The 16,654-nt window shown below is 52.3% G+C and overlaps 3 protein-coding genes across 4 annotated transcripts in view; 2 read left to right on the top strand and 1 right to left on the bottom strand.

The window, feature by feature from the left end:
- LTBP2 (latent transforming growth factor beta binding protein 2) overlaps window positions 1-5,558 on the top strand; it is a 74,940-nt gene extending 69,382 nt beyond the window's left edge. For both annotated transcript variants that reach the window (XM_065839955.2, XM_065839954.2), the window contains exons 32-35: window positions 175-342; window positions 838-1,113; window positions 1,343-1,492; window positions 4,658-5,558. In XM_065839955.2, the coding sequence (XP_065696027.1) occupies window positions 175-342; window positions 838-1,113; window positions 1,343-1,492; window positions 4,658-4,824 (761 nt within the window). In that variant the 3' untranslated portion in view covers window positions 4,825-5,558. The remainder of the gene's footprint in view (window positions 1-174; window positions 343-837; window positions 1,114-1,342; window positions 1,493-4,657) is intronic.
- Window positions 5,559-6,247: 689 nt separating this feature from the next.
- Window positions 6,248-8,428, bottom strand: NPC2 (NPC intracellular cholesterol transporter 2). Its single transcript, XM_065839957.2, has 4 exons — window positions 8,271-8,428; window positions 8,083-8,190; window positions 7,677-7,849; window positions 6,248-7,040 (listed from the first exon to the last, which is right to left on the bottom strand). Exons 1-4 carry the CDS (start codon window positions 8,353-8,355, stop codon window positions 6,954-6,956), a joined length of 453 nt encoding a protein of 150 aa, XP_065696029.1. The 5' UTR covers window positions 8,356-8,428; the 3' UTR covers window positions 6,248-6,953.
- A 4,475-nt stretch (window positions 8,429-12,903) lies between these two features.
- On the top strand, window positions 12,904-14,775 carry ISCA2 (iron-sulfur cluster assembly 2). Its single transcript, XM_065839186.2, has 4 exons — window positions 12,904-12,984; window positions 13,157-13,331; window positions 13,561-13,676; window positions 13,847-14,775. The coding sequence occupies exons 1-4, from the start codon at window positions 12,926-12,928 to the stop codon at window positions 14,019-14,021; spliced, it is 525 nt and encodes a 174-aa protein (XP_065695258.1). The 5' UTR covers window positions 12,904-12,925; the 3' UTR covers window positions 14,022-14,775.
- The last annotated feature ends 1,879 nt before the right edge of the window (window positions 14,776-16,654 follow it).

Raw genomic sequence — 16,654 nt, 5'->3', positions numbered from 1 at the left:
TCTCCCAGGAGGGAGCAGTGGGTGGGGTCTCAGTGCTGGGCTGAGGGGTGCCAGTGCCAGCACAGTGTGCAGCCAGGGCAGGGGGTGGAACTCACGGTTGTCCCTCTCAGGACAAGGCGGGGTGGCACTCTTCTGGATGATTTTTGTGACATCCTTTGATTGTGGCACCCACAGATGCCTTGGAGGAGTATGAAATCCACCTGGACGTCTGCTGGCAGACCGTCGCTGACTACATCTGCCAAGACCTGCTGCGCGGCGAGCAGACCACGTACACTGAGTGCTGCTGCCGTCTCGGTGAAGCTTGGGGCCAGAACTGTGCGCTCTGTCCGCACAGGTCCTCCGGTGAGCAGGGTGGTGTGGGTGGGCTGGGCTGCTGCCGGTTGTGCTGGGCAGGGTTGGCCATGTGTGGCTGCAGTGAGGGCTCCTCTTGTCTGCATGGCCAAAGCCAGTCCCCCACTTCTCCATGGCTGAGCTGCACCAGTGGTAGGATGTACCTGAACCTGGTTTGCAGTGAGTCGGAGATGTCCAAGGAGGGAGTTACTCTGTGTGTCCTGCTGCTCCTGCTTTGCTCAGGAGGGGTGAGGCAGTGGCAGCCTGGGATGGGAGCATACTGGGAACTGGGGTGCTCACTGCTCAAGGACTTGCTGGCCCCAGACAAGAGCTAGTCTTCTTGAAGGCAGGGTGCCGTCACCAAACTACAGAGCTGCAGATTTGAAGGCCATCAAGTGCAGGCCTGGCTCAGCTGGCCCAATGTGGATGCATCCTGTCCAGCCGTAGCAGACCAACCTCCCCTGAGCTGGGATGCACTGACCCTTCCTCTTCTCTTACCACTTCCAGCTGATTTTGCTTTCCTGTGTAACGGGGCCAGTGAAGACAGTGTGAGAGAGGCTGAGCTCCGAGAAAGGCCTAGATACGAGTATGGACCAGGGTTGGAAGACCCCCACTATGGCCTGACCAGCCCAGATATAGGTCCCTACTACAACTACCTGGAATCTGAGTATGGAAACCCCGATGCTGGTTTCCCTCGGAGGGAACCCAACAGTGAGTTTCGTGGCAGCCCACTCCACCATGGCCCAGGGCGATCCCCACCCCGCTACCTGCCCAGCCAAACTGGTGAGTACTGGGAGACACAGAAAGGTGCCTTCCCATCCAGTCTGTGTCCATGGGGACTGTCTGGCAGCTCCTGTCCTGGCCAGGATGCTCCAGGCTTGGTGCAAGCCCTGCTCCTGGCTGCTCTGAGTTGGTCCTGGCCCCAACAGCAGCATCTTGGCACATGTGCAATGTCCCCTCCACGTTTGGGTTGAGGGTCACCCTGCTCTGACACCGTCTTGCCACCTTCCAGGCCTCTACGAGGGCTTTGAGGGGCTGCAGGCTGAGGAGTGTGGGATCCTGAATGGCTGCGAGAACGGGCGCTGCGTGCGCGTCCGGGAGGGCTACACCTGCGACTGCTTCGATGGCTTCCAGCTGGACATGACCCGCATGGCCTGTGTGGGTGAGTGGTGGCTGGGGCCAGCCTGGGGCCAGCCCAGGGCTGTGTGGGCAGCCTGGGCCCGGCATACCTTGGCAGCTGCCGCTCTCTGGCGGTGCTGGCCGGGACAGCTGCTGGAGGAGCCCCTGCTCTCCCTGGTGCTCCATCCCGCAGAGCTGGGTGCCCTGTCCTGGAGCTCACTGGCCACTTGCTGCTGGCAGCTGAGTTAGCTGATTGCTCCCTTCTTCAGATAACACTCTTGTACATCACCAGCCACTGTTAACTCTGTCCCTGCTTACTTTCCTCTACATTCACCACTGCCCTGGTGAAATTCCTCACTTTCCACACTGCCCTTATGAGACACAGTCTTTAAACCTTCGCTCTGTGTCCACTCTAAATCCCTGTGCCGTGTCTCCCATCCTTTTCATAGTGCAGCTTCCGAAGCCAGCTGAGGCCTCAGGCACTGTACAGAGCAGATGAAGACCCTCTTTTTCCTTTGGCATGGCACTTAACTCCAGCTCCCAGCATCCTTACTGCATGACACGATCATGCAGCTTCTTCATACAGAACTCGTGGTCTCTGCCTCCCCAAATACTGCTAGGCAGTACGGCTGCCCGAGCTGTTACTCCTCGTTCTGCATTTGTGCGTTATGTTTCCTTTACCTTGGCTGCAGGGCTTTGCACTTGCCTTCAATGAATTTTGTCTGGTTGATTTTGGACCACTTCTTTGTTTGATCAGAATGAGTCTGAACCCCATGGCCCCCTCAGAGTGCTGGCATAAAACACATACATTTCATAATCATGAGGATTCTTCCTTTGTCCACCTTAATGACAACACTGAATGGAGCAGAGATTAGGACAGACCCCTGCAGGCTATACTTTAAACGGCTTTTATTGTAACAGCCAGGTATTGCTAATTATCTTTGGAGTGTCGCTTTGCAGCCTGTTGCACAATTGCCTCAGTTTCATCTAGACCATATTTTCTCAGTTTTCTTGAGTGTGTCATGTGAGAGCATGTTGAAATCCTCACCATGGCCAAGGCACATCGTATCCACTGCTTCTCCCTTATCTGACATATCAGTTTTCAGGTCAGTGAAGGGAACCAGATTGGCTTAACGTAATCAGGCCTTCGCAGATCTGCACCAGCTATTTAATGACCCTGATATCCTTTGGAAGGTTATGACCTAATCACTAACAAACCTGCTCTGCTTAAGGGAATGGGGGTCAGCAGTCTGTAATTCTTGTTTCTCCTGTGTTTTTGGAAATAGTTACCAGATTTACCGTTCCTCCCGTCTCTGAGACCTCCTTTATCCTTCGTCTCAGAAAAAGTTACCAACTTTTCAGGGACTGCAGGAGCATTAAGCATGTGAAGATGAGTTGCACCAAGCCTTTAGCAACATGAAAGTGCTTTATCTATGCAATTGTTGAATGTCTCCATCACAGTATGGCCTTTCCCTCCTTGTGCTCCTGCACTCTTGTTTAAACACTTCAAACATGGTCTGTGCCCTGTCTGGTCACCACAAGCATTTTATAATGGCTGGAACAAAGCCCACGTTAGCTGCTGCAGCCAGCTTGGCTAGCTTTTATTTCCTCTGCTGATAAGGACCAGACCAACATTCCCCATTGTTTCCTGCTAGTGTATTTATGGAGCCTTTGCTTGTTGCCTTTCGTGTCCTGGACTAACTAGCACACATTTTACACTGGAGCCTGTCTCATTTTTCTTTTTTTTTCCCTTCAGATCTCCTACGTGGTGATTAGTCATCCCCGTGTTTTTACCTTGCTGAATTCAGGCTTTTAGAGTATCCCCACAGCTGCCATGGTGCTTCCCTTGTCTCTTCCCCGGTAGCATTGTTTTACTTCTCCTCTCAATTTGGTGATCCACAGCCAGCCCAGCCTGTCTGCTCTTCCCCCTTTTACCTTTCTCCCACTTCCCAGGCTGTGGAGCATAGGTCCCTTGATGGCCTGCCTAACACCTCTTTGGGCTTCTGAGCAAGCCCATCCCATCTATGGCAACATCCTGGTCCTGAAGTTTAGCCCAAGACCATAGTGTCTGTTCAGCCGTTGCTTTGGCTGCATATGAAGGCTGCCTTGTGCTCAAGCTCTCTCATTTTACATTTCCCCTCTCCTCCTTCTTCCCTCCCATGACAGCTGTGCTTCTTCCTACTGCACCAAAAGGTTTTGCTTCCAACCTCCCTCCCTGGGGTTGCACTTCCCTTTCTTTGCCCCCTCCACCTGTGCTGGGGACAACCCGAGGTCCCTGGGGTGGCAGAGCTCTTCGTTCCTCCTGGGGTCCATCAGTCACTGCTTGGGCCTTCGCTCTCCCTTGGGTGGCCAGCTGAACCCATTACCTGCTCCGCACTCCTGCTCCCTGCCAATATGCATGGTTTGAGGCTGGAATTTGTGGTCAGAGGGCTTGGACCTGCTTTGGCAGGTAAGGATTTGGGGTCTGGAGGTCCTGTGGGTGCAAACAAGGGCTCTGGATGCACAGGGATGCTCTCTGCCCAGCTGGTGGCCCCACCACAAGTTGGGGTAGCTCTGGCAGGGTGTCCAGGGAAGTACATTTAGCAGAGCAGACCCATCACAGTGAGGCAGCTGCTGTGGGACTTGTGTGCAGGCTCTAGCCCAGTGGCGAGCCGGCTGAGTGAGCCCTTTGGCACAGTTTGCAGGTTAATAAAACAAGCTCTTGTTTGCACAGCACGAGGTCCCTCTGTGTTCTGGTCCTGGAGGTGATAATCGGCCTCTCAGGGCCACCATCATCTGCCTCCTCAGCCTTGTTGGATCAGGAAAGGGCATTTTCCGAGGTTGGAGTTGGCCTTTCTCCCAGATCTTATTCTAGCACAACTTATCAGCAGGAACCTGCCAACCTGGGGGTGTCACCAGCAATAGACCACGGGTGGGGGCTTATCTGGTGTGCATTGCTGGGGGGGGGGCAGGGAGGGCTCCCTCCTGTGCTGAGGGATGCCAAATGCTGGGGATATTACCCTTGGGGACTGAGGGGGCTTTGCAGATGTACTGAGGAGTGTAGGAGGCTGGCGGAGTCACGGTTGGCATCCTGGAGGTGCTGAATGGAGAGCATGGAGCCCCTGTGGGGGAGGGCTGGCAGAGTAGCAGGGGCACAAGGAGATGGTGCCTGTTGGACGGGACTGTTCGCTGTACCACCAGCTCACCCCTGTCCTTCTTCTCCTTGCAGACATCAACGAGTGTGAGGAGGTGGGTGGCCCTGAGCCCTTGTGCCAGGGTGGCACCTGTGAGAACACGGAGGGCTCCTACCGCTGCCACTGCTCACCGGGCTACGTGGCCCTGGCCCGGTCCCACCACTGTGTGCCCCAGACAGCCCAGAGCCCAGCAGCAGCGTAGCTCCTGGGGAGTGGGGCTGAGGGTGTTCCCATCCGGCGTGCGACTCTAGCACCCTGGACCTGGCAGCATGGAGAAAGGTCCCCCGGGGCTGCGGGTGCTTCGAGGCTCTTCGCTCCTTTCCCTCCAAAGCGCACAACTTCCCCGCCACCTCTCTACAGGCCAGGGCTGAGCTCTCAGCCTCTGCATCCCCCTCCACCACCTCCTGCAGCAGAGCCCGCCCCAGCTCCCAACACCCATCGCTTCGCCCTGTGCCATGGAGGCTCACAGGACACTTTCCCCTGCCACACAGCCCCAGCCTCTCCCCCTCGCCCTGCCTAGAAAGGGGGTTCATCTCCCCACCACTGCTGCACTGACCTAGCAACAAGCCTCACCCACGCCGCAGGTGCTGGCCCCGTTCCTCGTGAAGCATCCATCCCTAGGCCAGAGCTTTGACGGGGAGGGGGTCAACCCTAGCTTTCTAAAGCTGCTGCCTAACCTTGAGGCACAGTGGAGAGGTCAGAGGGGCCCCAGGGTGAGCTCTCCCTGCAGCCAGCCCAGGCACATCCCTTAGCCCCCCACTTTGCTGTTGTGCCCCATCCTGGCTGGGCTGAAGGACATGGGGGCAGGTCCTGCTTCCTTTCTGTAAAGTTGTTGGTGACTTTTTTATTTTTTTTTTTAACTGAGTCTGCTGGAAACTTCTCTCATGTTGTTAAATAAAACATTTATTTTGGGCCTCTGTGGCTCAAGACACTGGGGCTGGTCACAGCCTTGCTTGTCTTACCTCTGCCAATAGATACTCGAGCCATGTCCTCCCTGTGGGTCCAATCTGGCAAGGCCACCCCACTCTCGTAGGCCAATTTTTACTCCTCTCACACTGGCACCCAGCCTCCTCCTGCTCCTGAGCCAGAGCAGAGGTACTTGCCAGGCCAAATACTTATCTCCTCAGGCCAGTGCCAGCCACAAGAGCCAACTCCAGCCCCCACTGACAGCACAGTGGTTGTGGCCACTCACACCCTGACTTGTTCACACAGGAGGGGGCTGCAGTTTAAGTGTCAGAGCATGTAAGTTTCTGCACTTGGCAAGAGCCCTTAGGCAGGTCTGGGAGCTGCTTTTCCAGCCCCAGATCCCTCAATAGAAAGGCCTTTACCTATGCCGCAGCAAGCATGGCCATGTTCTACACCATCACCTCCTCAGGGAGCCTTTGTACAATTTCAGTCTAGCACAGGACCAGCAAGGCAAGAGCACAGCCAGACATTGCCAGCTGGACACCCTGGCAGCCATCAGCAGACGCCTGGCTGCTCACAGCTCACCCGCACTCAGGCCAGCACGCCACCTCCATCCGTGCTTTCAGCTGAGAAGAGCAGCCCAAGTCCAACTCGAAGAGGCCCAGCCATTATGCTTTTCCTCCTGCTCCTTTCCGTTCACAGAAGACATCACAAGCAGATTCTATGTAGCCTTTATTAAAAGGAAAGTTATAAAAAGAGGTTCAGGAGCTCCCAGCAGCTCCAAGTTAGTAGTAGTGCAAACCATTGGTTAGAGAATCATCCCTGCAGAAACATCAAACACCACTTGGCTTTGCATCCACAAAAAAGATGTTTTCCCAGCTGCAGTCCTGCTGGCTTGAGCAGAGGCCGAGGACAGAGCAGTCTGCCAGCTCAGGGAAAACCTCTTCTCCTTCCCTCTCCTTCACCTGCATGGATGTCAAACACAGGTCCCAGGGGCATCCCGGTCAAGACAGAGCAGGAGAAGCGCAGGAGGGTGGATGCAGCTGGTGTTCTAGAAGAAGCACTGAAGGGTTACCAGGTAGCAGCTCAGAAATCAGCCGGGTTCATTGCAGAGAAATTCCTTTGCGAGGACAGACACCTCCATTTCAAACAACTAAAAATCCTCCACAGAGCAGCTGGAGGACAATGCTCAGTCACTCCTGCAGCAGACACTGCTCCCCCTTGAGCTGCTGAGAACACCCCAGAGGGGTCTAAATGGGGTAAAAGCCCTCTGCCCACAGCTGACCTTGCAGGAACACAGTACTGGCAGCTCAGAGGCTGCAAAGCTCTGAAGGAAGCAGTAAGAAATGCTTAATATATAAAAGAATTTGGCCTGCGTTGTCTTCTTTTTTTCCCCTTCCCAAGCCCTACTTATGGCAGGGCTTCTCAGCTGGTGATCTGAACTGGTATCTTCCAGCAAAACAACATCTGGTCCTGGTCATCCACCAGCTCCCACTTCACAATTAGTTTAATCTGAAAGAGAGAAAAGCAGAGGAAAGTGAGAGTGTTCAGGAGATCATAAGGCAAGCACACAGAGGGGTATAGTTGTTACTTCTGTGGAGCAAGATGGTCCTGGGGGCTCTGAGCAAAGAGGACAGAGCTGGGGCATTCCCCCACTGCCACGTTCATGTGGTGGCTCCTGGAGTATCTCACATGCATAGAGGGTTCTGCTGCATGACACAGGAGACCTCCACACACTGCACTTGGATCTCTACTCTCTGAGTAAGCAGAGAGTAGAAACACCCTCCAGCTTTCCAGCTGAACTGCACCCCTGAGCCAAGCACCCCCAGTTTGGGAGCATTCAGTTGAACACAGCAGGCTCTGCAGGGAAGCTACACATGCGCATAAAACAGAACAGGCAAATACTTGGGCACCTGAAGCCACTTTCTTAGCAGCTGGAGTCAGGCTGCTTCTTCTGCTGGGTCTGTCCCAACGTGGGAGTTTGAGACAGTCATACTCACAGCAGAAGTGCCACAGATGGCCTAAGGAGTATTCTAACCTCTTTCCCACCACCACAAGACAAGGTGTGCTTCCTTAAAAGACAGGTGGTGGGAGTGTCCCAGGAAGGGTGGCAGCTCCAAGGAGCAGACCAGCTCCCTGTTTACTTACACTGGGGTACTCGCTCTTCACAGGGAGTTTATTCAGGTAGCTGTAGGAGTGACCCTTCTGAATAGGGCACTGGATCCCAGACTTGCATCCGTCAGGCTCAGGAATGGGAAAGGGTATGTCCACATGCAGCATCTCGCCGTACACCTTTGCTTTGCTGCCCTGACTCTCGATCTCTGAAGAAAAGAGAAGTGCAAGCTTGGCACTGGAGCGGGGAACATGTTCCTATCTTATGCTCCCCACTCCGCAAGCCCCAGAGGCTGTGAGAACACAATTAAGGAACACTCTTCCTCCTCATCCACTTCTTCCCACCCAGACCCTTCTCCAGCCACCCTTCCCCACTGCTCTCCAAGCAATGGGACACAGAGGTGCTCACCCCGGGCACCCCAGCTGAGGAAGCGACACTTACTGCTGGCGAAGGTGACATTGATGCTGTAGGATGTTCCTTTGACGAGCTGGCAGGGCTGCGTGGGGCAGGGGCTCACGTTCACCTCTTGGATGCTGCCGTCTATGGAACCTGCACGGAAGAGACTGGCTTACCGGGCCTTCTCCGCCTGCCGACCGCCCCGCTGCCTCCCGCCGCCCCCGGCCACTCACCACAGTCAACGAAGCGGAGGGGCTCGGCCAGGACGCTGGTGGCGGCGCCCAGCGCCAGGAGCAGGGCGAGCGAGGACGGCACCATGGCGGCGGCTGCAGCGAGAACAGCGGCAGCGGCTCCTCCGCGGCGTCACATGAGCGCGGCGGCTCCGCCCGCCGGTCAGCTGGGGCGGCCCCGCCCGTGGGGCCGGGCCGGGGCGGGGGCTCCGCCGGGGGCTCCCTTGGCGGGGGGGGCGGAATTCCTCCCCTGCGGTCCCGGGGCCGGGCAGCCCGGTCCGCATCGGGAAAAGGGCAGCGGAGACACCACCGTGAGGCCCTCGGTACCGGATGGGACAGGACAATGAGGGAGAAGTAGTGGGGCTATGCTGAAACTGCAGCGTCTGGACAGACAGACACCCTCTCCAGTACCGCTGCGGGGCAGCAGCTGGAGGACAAGCTCACGTCCAGCCAGTGCCAGGGGCTGGGAAGCTCTTTCATTGCCTCCACTGAAAGAGAAAGAAAATAAAAATCAAGCAGCTAGCATAGCAGACTGGCCTGTAGCCTTATTCATTACTTATTCTATACGTGATGTTTTGCATGTTGAAAGGTGTCTGAATAACCTGAGTGCTAAGAGTGATGTCTACTCAGTAATCGCTGTGGTTGCTGTCTTTCACAGCACCTATAAGTTAGTCCTGCTTCTCAAACTTGTGAAACACTGCAGACTCCCAGATTTGTGCTGTGGATGCTGACACAAACCAGGGCATGTTTAAGACACTTCAGTGTTTGACCCAAGCTAAAGCTTACAGCTTCTCACCAGTTTCACATGGTAGCAAGTGTTACCCTTAGCAGGGTCATATCAGGAATACAACAGAGAGAAAGGCACGTGAGCGCTGATTTGGTAGGAACCCGTCAGACCTGTGTCCCAGTTCAGCATCTGCCTGCTCAGCTTCAGCTGCGCTGCCAAGTGACTCAGAGGCGACCCCCCCACGCTTTGCTCAGGCTTTCCACAAAGGGGTGTCACACCAGAGGCATTAGCAGGACTTGCGCTTGTGCATCTCTCTGCTGAGCACTTCAGCGGAGAAAAAAAAAAAAATCTGTTCCTTTAGAAAGCAGAGTGGCGCTTTTATTTTATTTTTAATATTCTCAACAAGCATTCGGTTTGCAGAGGCCTCCAGCAGGCAGATCAGGGTGCTTACAACAGCCTCATCAAAAGAAAAAAAAAAAAAAAAAGACCCTAATGCCCTGCTGAGACTAAGCCGTATATTTAAGCCCACCTAGCACACTTCATAACCAACACAGATAAAGTTGTTTCCCTGTGCTTGAGAACTCGTGCCCTTAGAAAGGCTTTCCTTCTCCCCATCCTTCAAGTCTCACAGATGATAAACAAAGCTGCCTATCTGACTGCCGGGAACAGAAGTGCGGTTGGGTCACAGCAACACCATAAACCACTGTCACACGTTCACAGGATAAGTGGTGTCATGCTTGGGAGCAAATTGCACAATGCATTAAATCGGGATGCCTCCCTGTGAAATGACTCTCCAGCTATCTTTGCTTCACAGATGCTTTTGCACAGTGCCAGCATCTATATATGTACAAGTCTACAAGTATTCCAAAGGCTTTGAACTGAAAATAACTGAACTTAAGATCAGAATTAATATGTTTATTCCCCCTTCAGAAGTGGACTAATAAAAAGCTTAATAAGTCAAAGTTTGTAAAACCACAGCCAAGTACTTTACACAAGAAAGAAGCAGAAACCTTCTGCCCAAGGTTTTTAGCTGATATCACACATTACCATCACACTAGTTTTGCAATAACAGCACTGAAGCTTAGACTCCCCAGGGCAGCACATGCATCATAGGCCAAACAGACCTTGCTTTTAGGTACATGCCCCTTTTGACATCTGATACAAAACATGGGTGCCCAGCTCACCTTGGAGTCCAATATTTCACCAAAACACTTCAGAAAGACTCTATTCAGCATTAGGCTGGCCTCATCATTTTGCAGACATGGCTTCTGCCGAATTACCAACATCAGGGTGAGCTTGTGCCAAGGTGCAGAAACACCAGGAGGAAAAGCTAAGAAAGCCAACAAAGAAATTATTTCCAGTGAAACAGATAATAGAGTTTCTCATTTCTGTAATCCGACCAACTCTATTACATGAGGAAAAAGTCCACGGTTCCATTTTATGAGCTACCCACACCCGATGAATCCAACCCCCTCTAACTGCATTGCACTTGCAGCTCGGTAAACAGATGCACCTGCAGGCATTATAGCAGCAGTGAATACAGAAGTCGCATTTTCAGGAAAATCCACATACAGAGACTAATCAATTTTACTGTTCTTTCAGCCAGAACATGCTCCCTGTGCTGCGGATCATCTGAATTCACATTGAAATGCATCACAAGCCATTCTTGCATTCAACGCCGCACCAGAGGTTTTATTATTACCAGTTTCTGAAGCACTGAAACAAGCTCAGTTTTCCACCAAAACAGATGCAAGACAATGTATGCATTGCAGAGGAGAATAAACTAAAATATCTTGAGAATCCAATGCACAGACAAATCCCTTCAATACAGTGTGCTTAAAGAGAGCTAAAGGAACTCCCCAAACCCAGATACCACAGACCTGATTTAAGAAGAGGAAAACAAAACACACCAAAACCTAAAATCAGATTGCATCAAACGATCAGGAGCACAACAACCAGCTTGGGGAGAAAGAAAACCTAGACCATAACTCTGGGTGAGAGAAAAATACCACTATACCACATAGCTGGCAGAAGGAAAGAAGAAAAAATCAACAGCAATAAGAAAGAGATGCAAAGAAGTAGCTGCTCTATTTAGTCACACCCACCTCTCCCAGCTACTAAAAAAATTTGCCCCCAGTACCTAAATCACCTCTCAGCATAGTGGATTATTAATTACATTAACTCTGAGTGAGGCCAGCTGGCTTCTGATTCTTTCAGTCTGCAGTAGCCATCTGAGCAACATTCCAAAATGCTTTAGAGGGACTCATCACACTTCTGACACTTAACACTGGTAAAAATGAAGGCAATTAGAAGGTGTGTCTGTTTTGGGGGCCTACACCCATTCTCCAAAAGGTGTTCACAGTGAATGCAGCCATAGCATATGGAAATGCCATGGGATTGGTCTAACACACCCCCACAGGAGAGAGCAAGCGTGATCCCCCATGAGTTCTTGATTTGCTCCTTGAAAGTCATCTACTTTGATAAATAACTGCAGAAACACCTCAATGTGTTTTTTAAAAACATGAAGTGTCCTAATATGTCTGATGAGGATTCATCAGCAGTTGCAGGTACCTGCACTAATACCAGCCCCCCTGGGACCATGCCTGTGAAACTTCCGTGGCTTTATCCTAACATTGTTAGTTAACCCAAGAGCAAGCAAAATAAACAGCTCAAATTGGTCTTTATTTACATGCTGAGGGTGGGACAAATAAGCAAAAGCATGTGGTTGCAAAAGCATCGCCTTGCTTGGAGTGGAACGGTGAGAAAGCAAACCACTGCAGGGTCCCGAGGTCCTTGACATCGAATGACCCCCTCCTGCTGGGATGTCAGGTTTTCTTGCACCATCCCACCTGCTGACTCTCCACCAGCCTGGCCTAGGACGAGGAACAGGATTCCTCCCCCAGAAACACAGGAGGAAGAGACAGATTTTTTACTGCAGGCGTGTCTGTAAGCGACCAGCCAGACTGCCATCACATGGCGGGTAATCAGGAGGCCAAACCGCCCACAGAAATGTGCCTCACGCAGCTGCAGGTGAGGCCACCGGCCCCGCCCAGTGCCCCCGGTCCCTGCTTACGGTGAGGGGAGGGACGGCAGGCCTGAGCGTGTGTCCACGGCAGCAGGGACACAAACAGCCAGCCGAAGAAAAACCAGCCTCTGTGGGGATTCCTGAGCTTAGCCCCCACCTGACAAAGGAGAGCAAACCAGAAAAGCCGGGATTGGGGAAACACCCTGAAAACCCGTCAGCCCAGGCCCACGTTCATTCGCTGCTCTCCTCGCCCAACTCCCCTGCAGCAGCAGCTCGATCCTTCCCAGGGTCATAGAATCGTAGAATCATTTCAGTTGGAAAAGACCCTCAGGATCACCGAGTCCAACCATAGCCTAACCTTAACTCTGGCACTAAACTGCGTCCCTAAGAACCTCATCTAAACACCTTTTAAACACTTCCAGTGACTCCACCACTTCCCTGGGCAGCATGATCCAGGGTCTCTGGGCCCTGCTCAGGATAAACAACCTTCACAACTAATTCCAGGGCAAACACGCTCTGCTGGAGAGCGCTGCGTTATTTATTTAATTATTCTTCATTGGTTTATCGCTGTTTATTTTCCTCCATGACTGTCATCACTTAGAGAAGCAAACACTTTCAAGGACAAACATGCAGCTTCGTGCCTCTGTGCAAAGCTCCAGCGGCTTTGCTGGCTTTACCGAGCCAGCAGCGGAGCTGTGTCCCCGGAGGAGCTCGGCCCCGGTAACTCACTGCGCGGGTCGACCCGCACGGCAGGTGGAGCTGCCGCCACCGCCCTGGCCCGGCGGGGCGGGCTCCGCGTTGCCTGGCAACCCCCGCCGGCGCAGCGCTTCCGCCATGGTGGCTCTCGCCGGAAGCGGCCGTGGCGGGCAGCCAATGGGCGGGCGGGGGCGGGGCGCCGGGGGCAGTATGGCGGCGCCGGGGGCACTTTGGCGCTGGTGGAGGTTGGTGCTGGGGAGCCGGACAAGGTACTGCACTGCGGCGGGGCCGCTTGGTCCTCTGGGCTCGTCGGAGGGTGTGGTGCGTCCATGAGTGTCGCCGCTCTGCGGCAGGGGTTGGCGGCTGCGGGGGTCGGGACTGGGCCTGGGCCCCTTGCCCGGACGGGGGCTCCACTGAGGCTCTCTCTTTCCTCCTCTCCAGAGGCCGCTGGTGTCCCACCCCACTGTGCCCAGACCGAGCGCTGCCGAGGCTCCCGCCGGGTCCTGCCTGTGCAGTTGCCCGCCCGCTGCGGTGGGCATCATCCTCCTCCCAGCCGGGCCCCACGGAGAGCGACCCCGGCGACGGACAGGTCTTCCTCAGCGAGAGCTGCGTGAAGGTCAGACACACGGTGTGAACTGCGGGGTTGTCATGTGCAGGGACAGGAGTTGGACTCGATGAGCCTTGTGGGTCCCTTCCAACTGGGGACATTCTGTGATAAGGTGGGGACCCCGGGAGGAGTTCAGGTGCTGCTGGGAGGGACTTCCAAACTGCCTGGCCTCCCGTGGTGTTTGAGTGTTTGCCAGTGTGTTCAGCAGGTCTTTTAATCCTCTTCTTTTACTTTGCAGAGGCTGCTGGAGATCACAGAAGGTTCAGAGTTTCTTAGGCTGCAGGTGGAAGGAGGTGGCTGCTCTGGATTCCAGTACAAGTTTTCCTTGGACACAGTTATCAACTCTGATGACAGGCAAGGGCAAAGGGGTGTAGTGGTGGTCGGGTGTGACTGTTCTTTGCAAAGGTGACATGGTAGTATCTTGCACTGAAGGGAAGAAACATGAGATAATGAAAGTGCTCAGGCTGTGTTTCTCTGTCGAGTCTGCAACACAGTTAATGGTTAAATATGCTGCTTTTCTGCAGGGTGTTTGAACAAGGTGGTGCACGTGTGGTCGTGGATGTGGACAGCCTGGCCTTTGTGAAAGGTTCCATGGTGGACTTCAGCCAGGAGCTGATTCGCAGCTCCTTCCAAGTGGTGAGCAACCCTCAGGCAGAGAAAGGCTGCTCTTGTGGGACTTCATTCTCTGTCAAATTCTGACTGGACTTCCTATGGATGGACACTGTCTGCAGACACTTCCTGACAATCTTCAGAAAGTTTTTGCTTGTTCTTTTTCCATCTGCTCCCTCTCATCTCCCTTACCCTGTAATACAGCTGATAAATGTGACTCAGGCTCCAGGCAAACACACACACAGCTGATCTCCAAGACTTGTTGGCTCTTCCTTCAGAAACATGAAGTAGCCATGAGCACGCACATTGGAGCATCTTCAGCACCTTGTAAACCACCAGCCAGGTGGTGCTGACTGTCCTACCCTATCTGGAACGTGGAGCCACTTAATCACTTGTCTCTGCAAGAGATGGCTGTATATATATATGTGTGTGTGTTTTTTGGAAGTTGTTACTAAAAACAAGCCTTTGAGGTTGATCAGTATTGCTCCTGCATTCCCATGTGGGTAGAATTTGGATTCTATCAGGCTACTGTTGCTTATCCCTTGTCTTCCAGCTGAATGGGACTCAGAGTCTCTCTTCCATACACCTCCCGGTGTTGTTGGTTCTCCACTCCCCAACTCAGTGGGTTTTTCCAGATACTTTGCTGTTCTCTTATCCAGCAGACTTATTTGCGTCCCAGAAACCTACAGTGGTTTTGCTGGGATGAAAGATTTTACTTGTTCAGAGTAAGTGAAGCTGAAAAAATGCAGTAGGAAGAATTAATGGTGTATTTCTTTTATTTAGGAAAAAAAAAGCTTTTGTGTGTATATATATTTATAAATAAATAAAATGCACAGCCCTCCCATCCCCTAGTGCTATTTTAGACTGTTCTTAGACCTGACTTGGAGTTTTAGGTCATACGAACTCTTGGATTTCATAACCCATCTGCTATCTTCCCTTCCTAGCAGGAAGGGCAGTTTAGCTGACACAGACTACTTAAGGGTCCTCAAGTTCTTTTGGCTTATTTATCTGGAAATCTTTTCCACAAATTGCTTCACTGTTTAATCTGTGTCTGACTTGTGCCTCTTTACTGAAATAATGAAACAGCTTTTTTCCTTTCTGAAAATCCCATGGAATGGGAAATGCAGAAGTTTCCAGAAGAACATCCTTTTGATTAGTTGTTTTCTGTAGTGTTTTATCTGCCACTAGATGTCTTTTAAATCAAAGTGATTCACCTGCTTCTGGGTGAAAGGAGAAATGGGGAAGCTATTTTTGTTCTCTCTCTTTTATTTTATCTGATCATAACCAAATTGTTTAAGACTGAAGTCTTTCATGTGAGTGTGGGAGCTCTGCGTTACTTTGGTCTCAAGGAAACTGCTTGTGGCAAATCACAAGCTTTTTATGACTCCATGCCACAGCCGGTTTTGTTGTGAAGCTTCCCAAATGCCTTTCTAAACTCGTCAGCAGTGCATACATTCAGCGCTGATCTGCCTATTGATTTCTGGTGCTCAGTTGATAGTCAGCTAGTTTCAGTTTCATCTGTAGATGTTATGGGAGTTTGTGTGATCTGTTCTGTCTTTGTCACATGGGGAATATGGATGGGATTTGGAGCAGCACCTCTTTTGGTTTAGTCCTTTCCATTTCCTTTTCCTGCAGTCAACAAGTTCTACCTAGTTATGTTACTATCAGAGGGAGCTGCATGTTGCACTCTTCCATTTTGTAAAAGGGAGTAAAAGGATGCAACTAAAAGACTTGTCTCAACCCCTGCAGGATGTTTTTGCCTTACACTTATGTTCCCAGGTCTTGAATGTGATGTCAGCCAGAATTGCCCTTGAAAACTGTAAGAATTAAAAGTTCATGCAGGTAGAAGGCACTAGCTAAACTCGGTTTCTTCCAGCTGGGTAACTGAGCAATGAAAGCTGATGGGAGGAATTGCTTTCTGAACCAGAAAGTACAGATCCATTCTTCATCTGTGTTAGACAGTCTGACCTTGGTCGAGTCTCTTTTGCGATCTTTTATGGGAAATAAAAGTGCAGAAGTAGTGCTGGGGAGGTAGCAAACCGGCAGCTACTGAGGCTTTTTTCCCTAAACCAGAGCCTACCTTCAGCCCCTGTAAGCCTGCAGCCTTCATATTGAATCAAAATGTGCTGTGTCTGTTCAACCCAGCCAGGTTCCACCTGCCTTCACTCTGTGCTGATGAAGTAACTTAAGCAAGTGCTGTCCTTGTGGGGTGCCACCCTCATCAGAGAATCTGCTTCCTGCCTCCTGGTATCTGTACAGAGGATGAGGCTTTGGGTCCCTACCAGTGTCACTGGCAGCGTTGCTGGGCTCACGGGAAGCTTGCATGTGTGGGTTGCTTTGCCTGTCGTTCTGGCAGTACTGCTCTAACTGCACTAGGTGGACCCCGTACTCCTTGGGAGTCGCTGCACTGGACATGTACAGGCATTTCGACTTCTGTCTGGGGTGACGTTGGGTCTCCTCCTTGCAGGACCTAGGCAAGAGCAAAAGTTTCTTTGCAACTGCCTGTTTCGGAGGCAGGGTGGAGCTGAGTTCGTTTGGTATTGCAGCAGTGTGGTCTCTAGTTCTGAGAAGCTGCTAGGAGCTGGAGAGGTTCCAGCTGTACAACATGTTGCACTTGGCCTCCCAGTCCTACTTCCTGGGAGCAGCTGTAATCTACTGGCCAAAGCTTCCAGTTGTCCAACTCCCAGCCAGAATGGGTACAAAGGACTGTCTGTCACCTCCAG

Source organism: Patagioenas fasciata, chromosome 5 (assembly GCF_037038585.1).
Source record: "Patagioenas fasciata isolate bPatFas1 chromosome 5, bPatFas1.hap1, whole genome shotgun sequence".
Taxonomy (NCBI): domain Eukaryota; kingdom Metazoa; phylum Chordata; class Aves; order Columbiformes; family Columbidae; genus Patagioenas; species Patagioenas fasciata.
Note: the sequence above shows the minus strand (reverse complement) of the source record. Positions and strands in the feature narration are given on the sequence as shown.

What these genes read in the sequence shown, in the direction of transcription:
- NPC2 (XM_065839957.2), bottom strand. Translation starts at nt 8,355, where the DNA reads ATGGTGCCGTCCTCGCTCGCCCTGCTCCTGGCGCTGGGCGCCGCCACC. An exon ending in CCTCCGCTTCGTTGACTGTG is followed by an intron (nt 8,191 to 8,270) that starts GTGAGTGGCCGG and finishes TCTTCCGTGCAG; the next exon opens with GTTCCATAGACGGCAGCATC. An exon ending in TGAAGAGCGAGTACCCCAGT is followed by an intron (nt 7,041 to 7,676) that starts GTAAGTAAACAG and finishes TCTCTCTTTCAG; the next exon opens with ATTAAACTAATTGTGAAGTG.
- ISCA2 (XM_065839186.2), top strand. Translation starts at nt 12,926, where the DNA reads ATGGCGGCGCCGGGGGCACTTTGGCGCTGGTGGAGGTTGGTGCTGGGG. An exon ending in GTGCTGGGGAGCCGGACAAG is followed by an intron (nt 12,985 to 13,156) that starts GTACTGCACTGC and finishes CCTCCTCTCCAG; the next exon opens with AGGCCGCTGGTGTCCCACCC. An exon ending in GTTATCAACTCTGATGACAG is followed by an intron (nt 13,677 to 13,846) that starts GCAAGGGCAAAG and finishes GCTTTTCTGCAG; the next exon opens with GGTGTTTGAACAAGGTGGTG.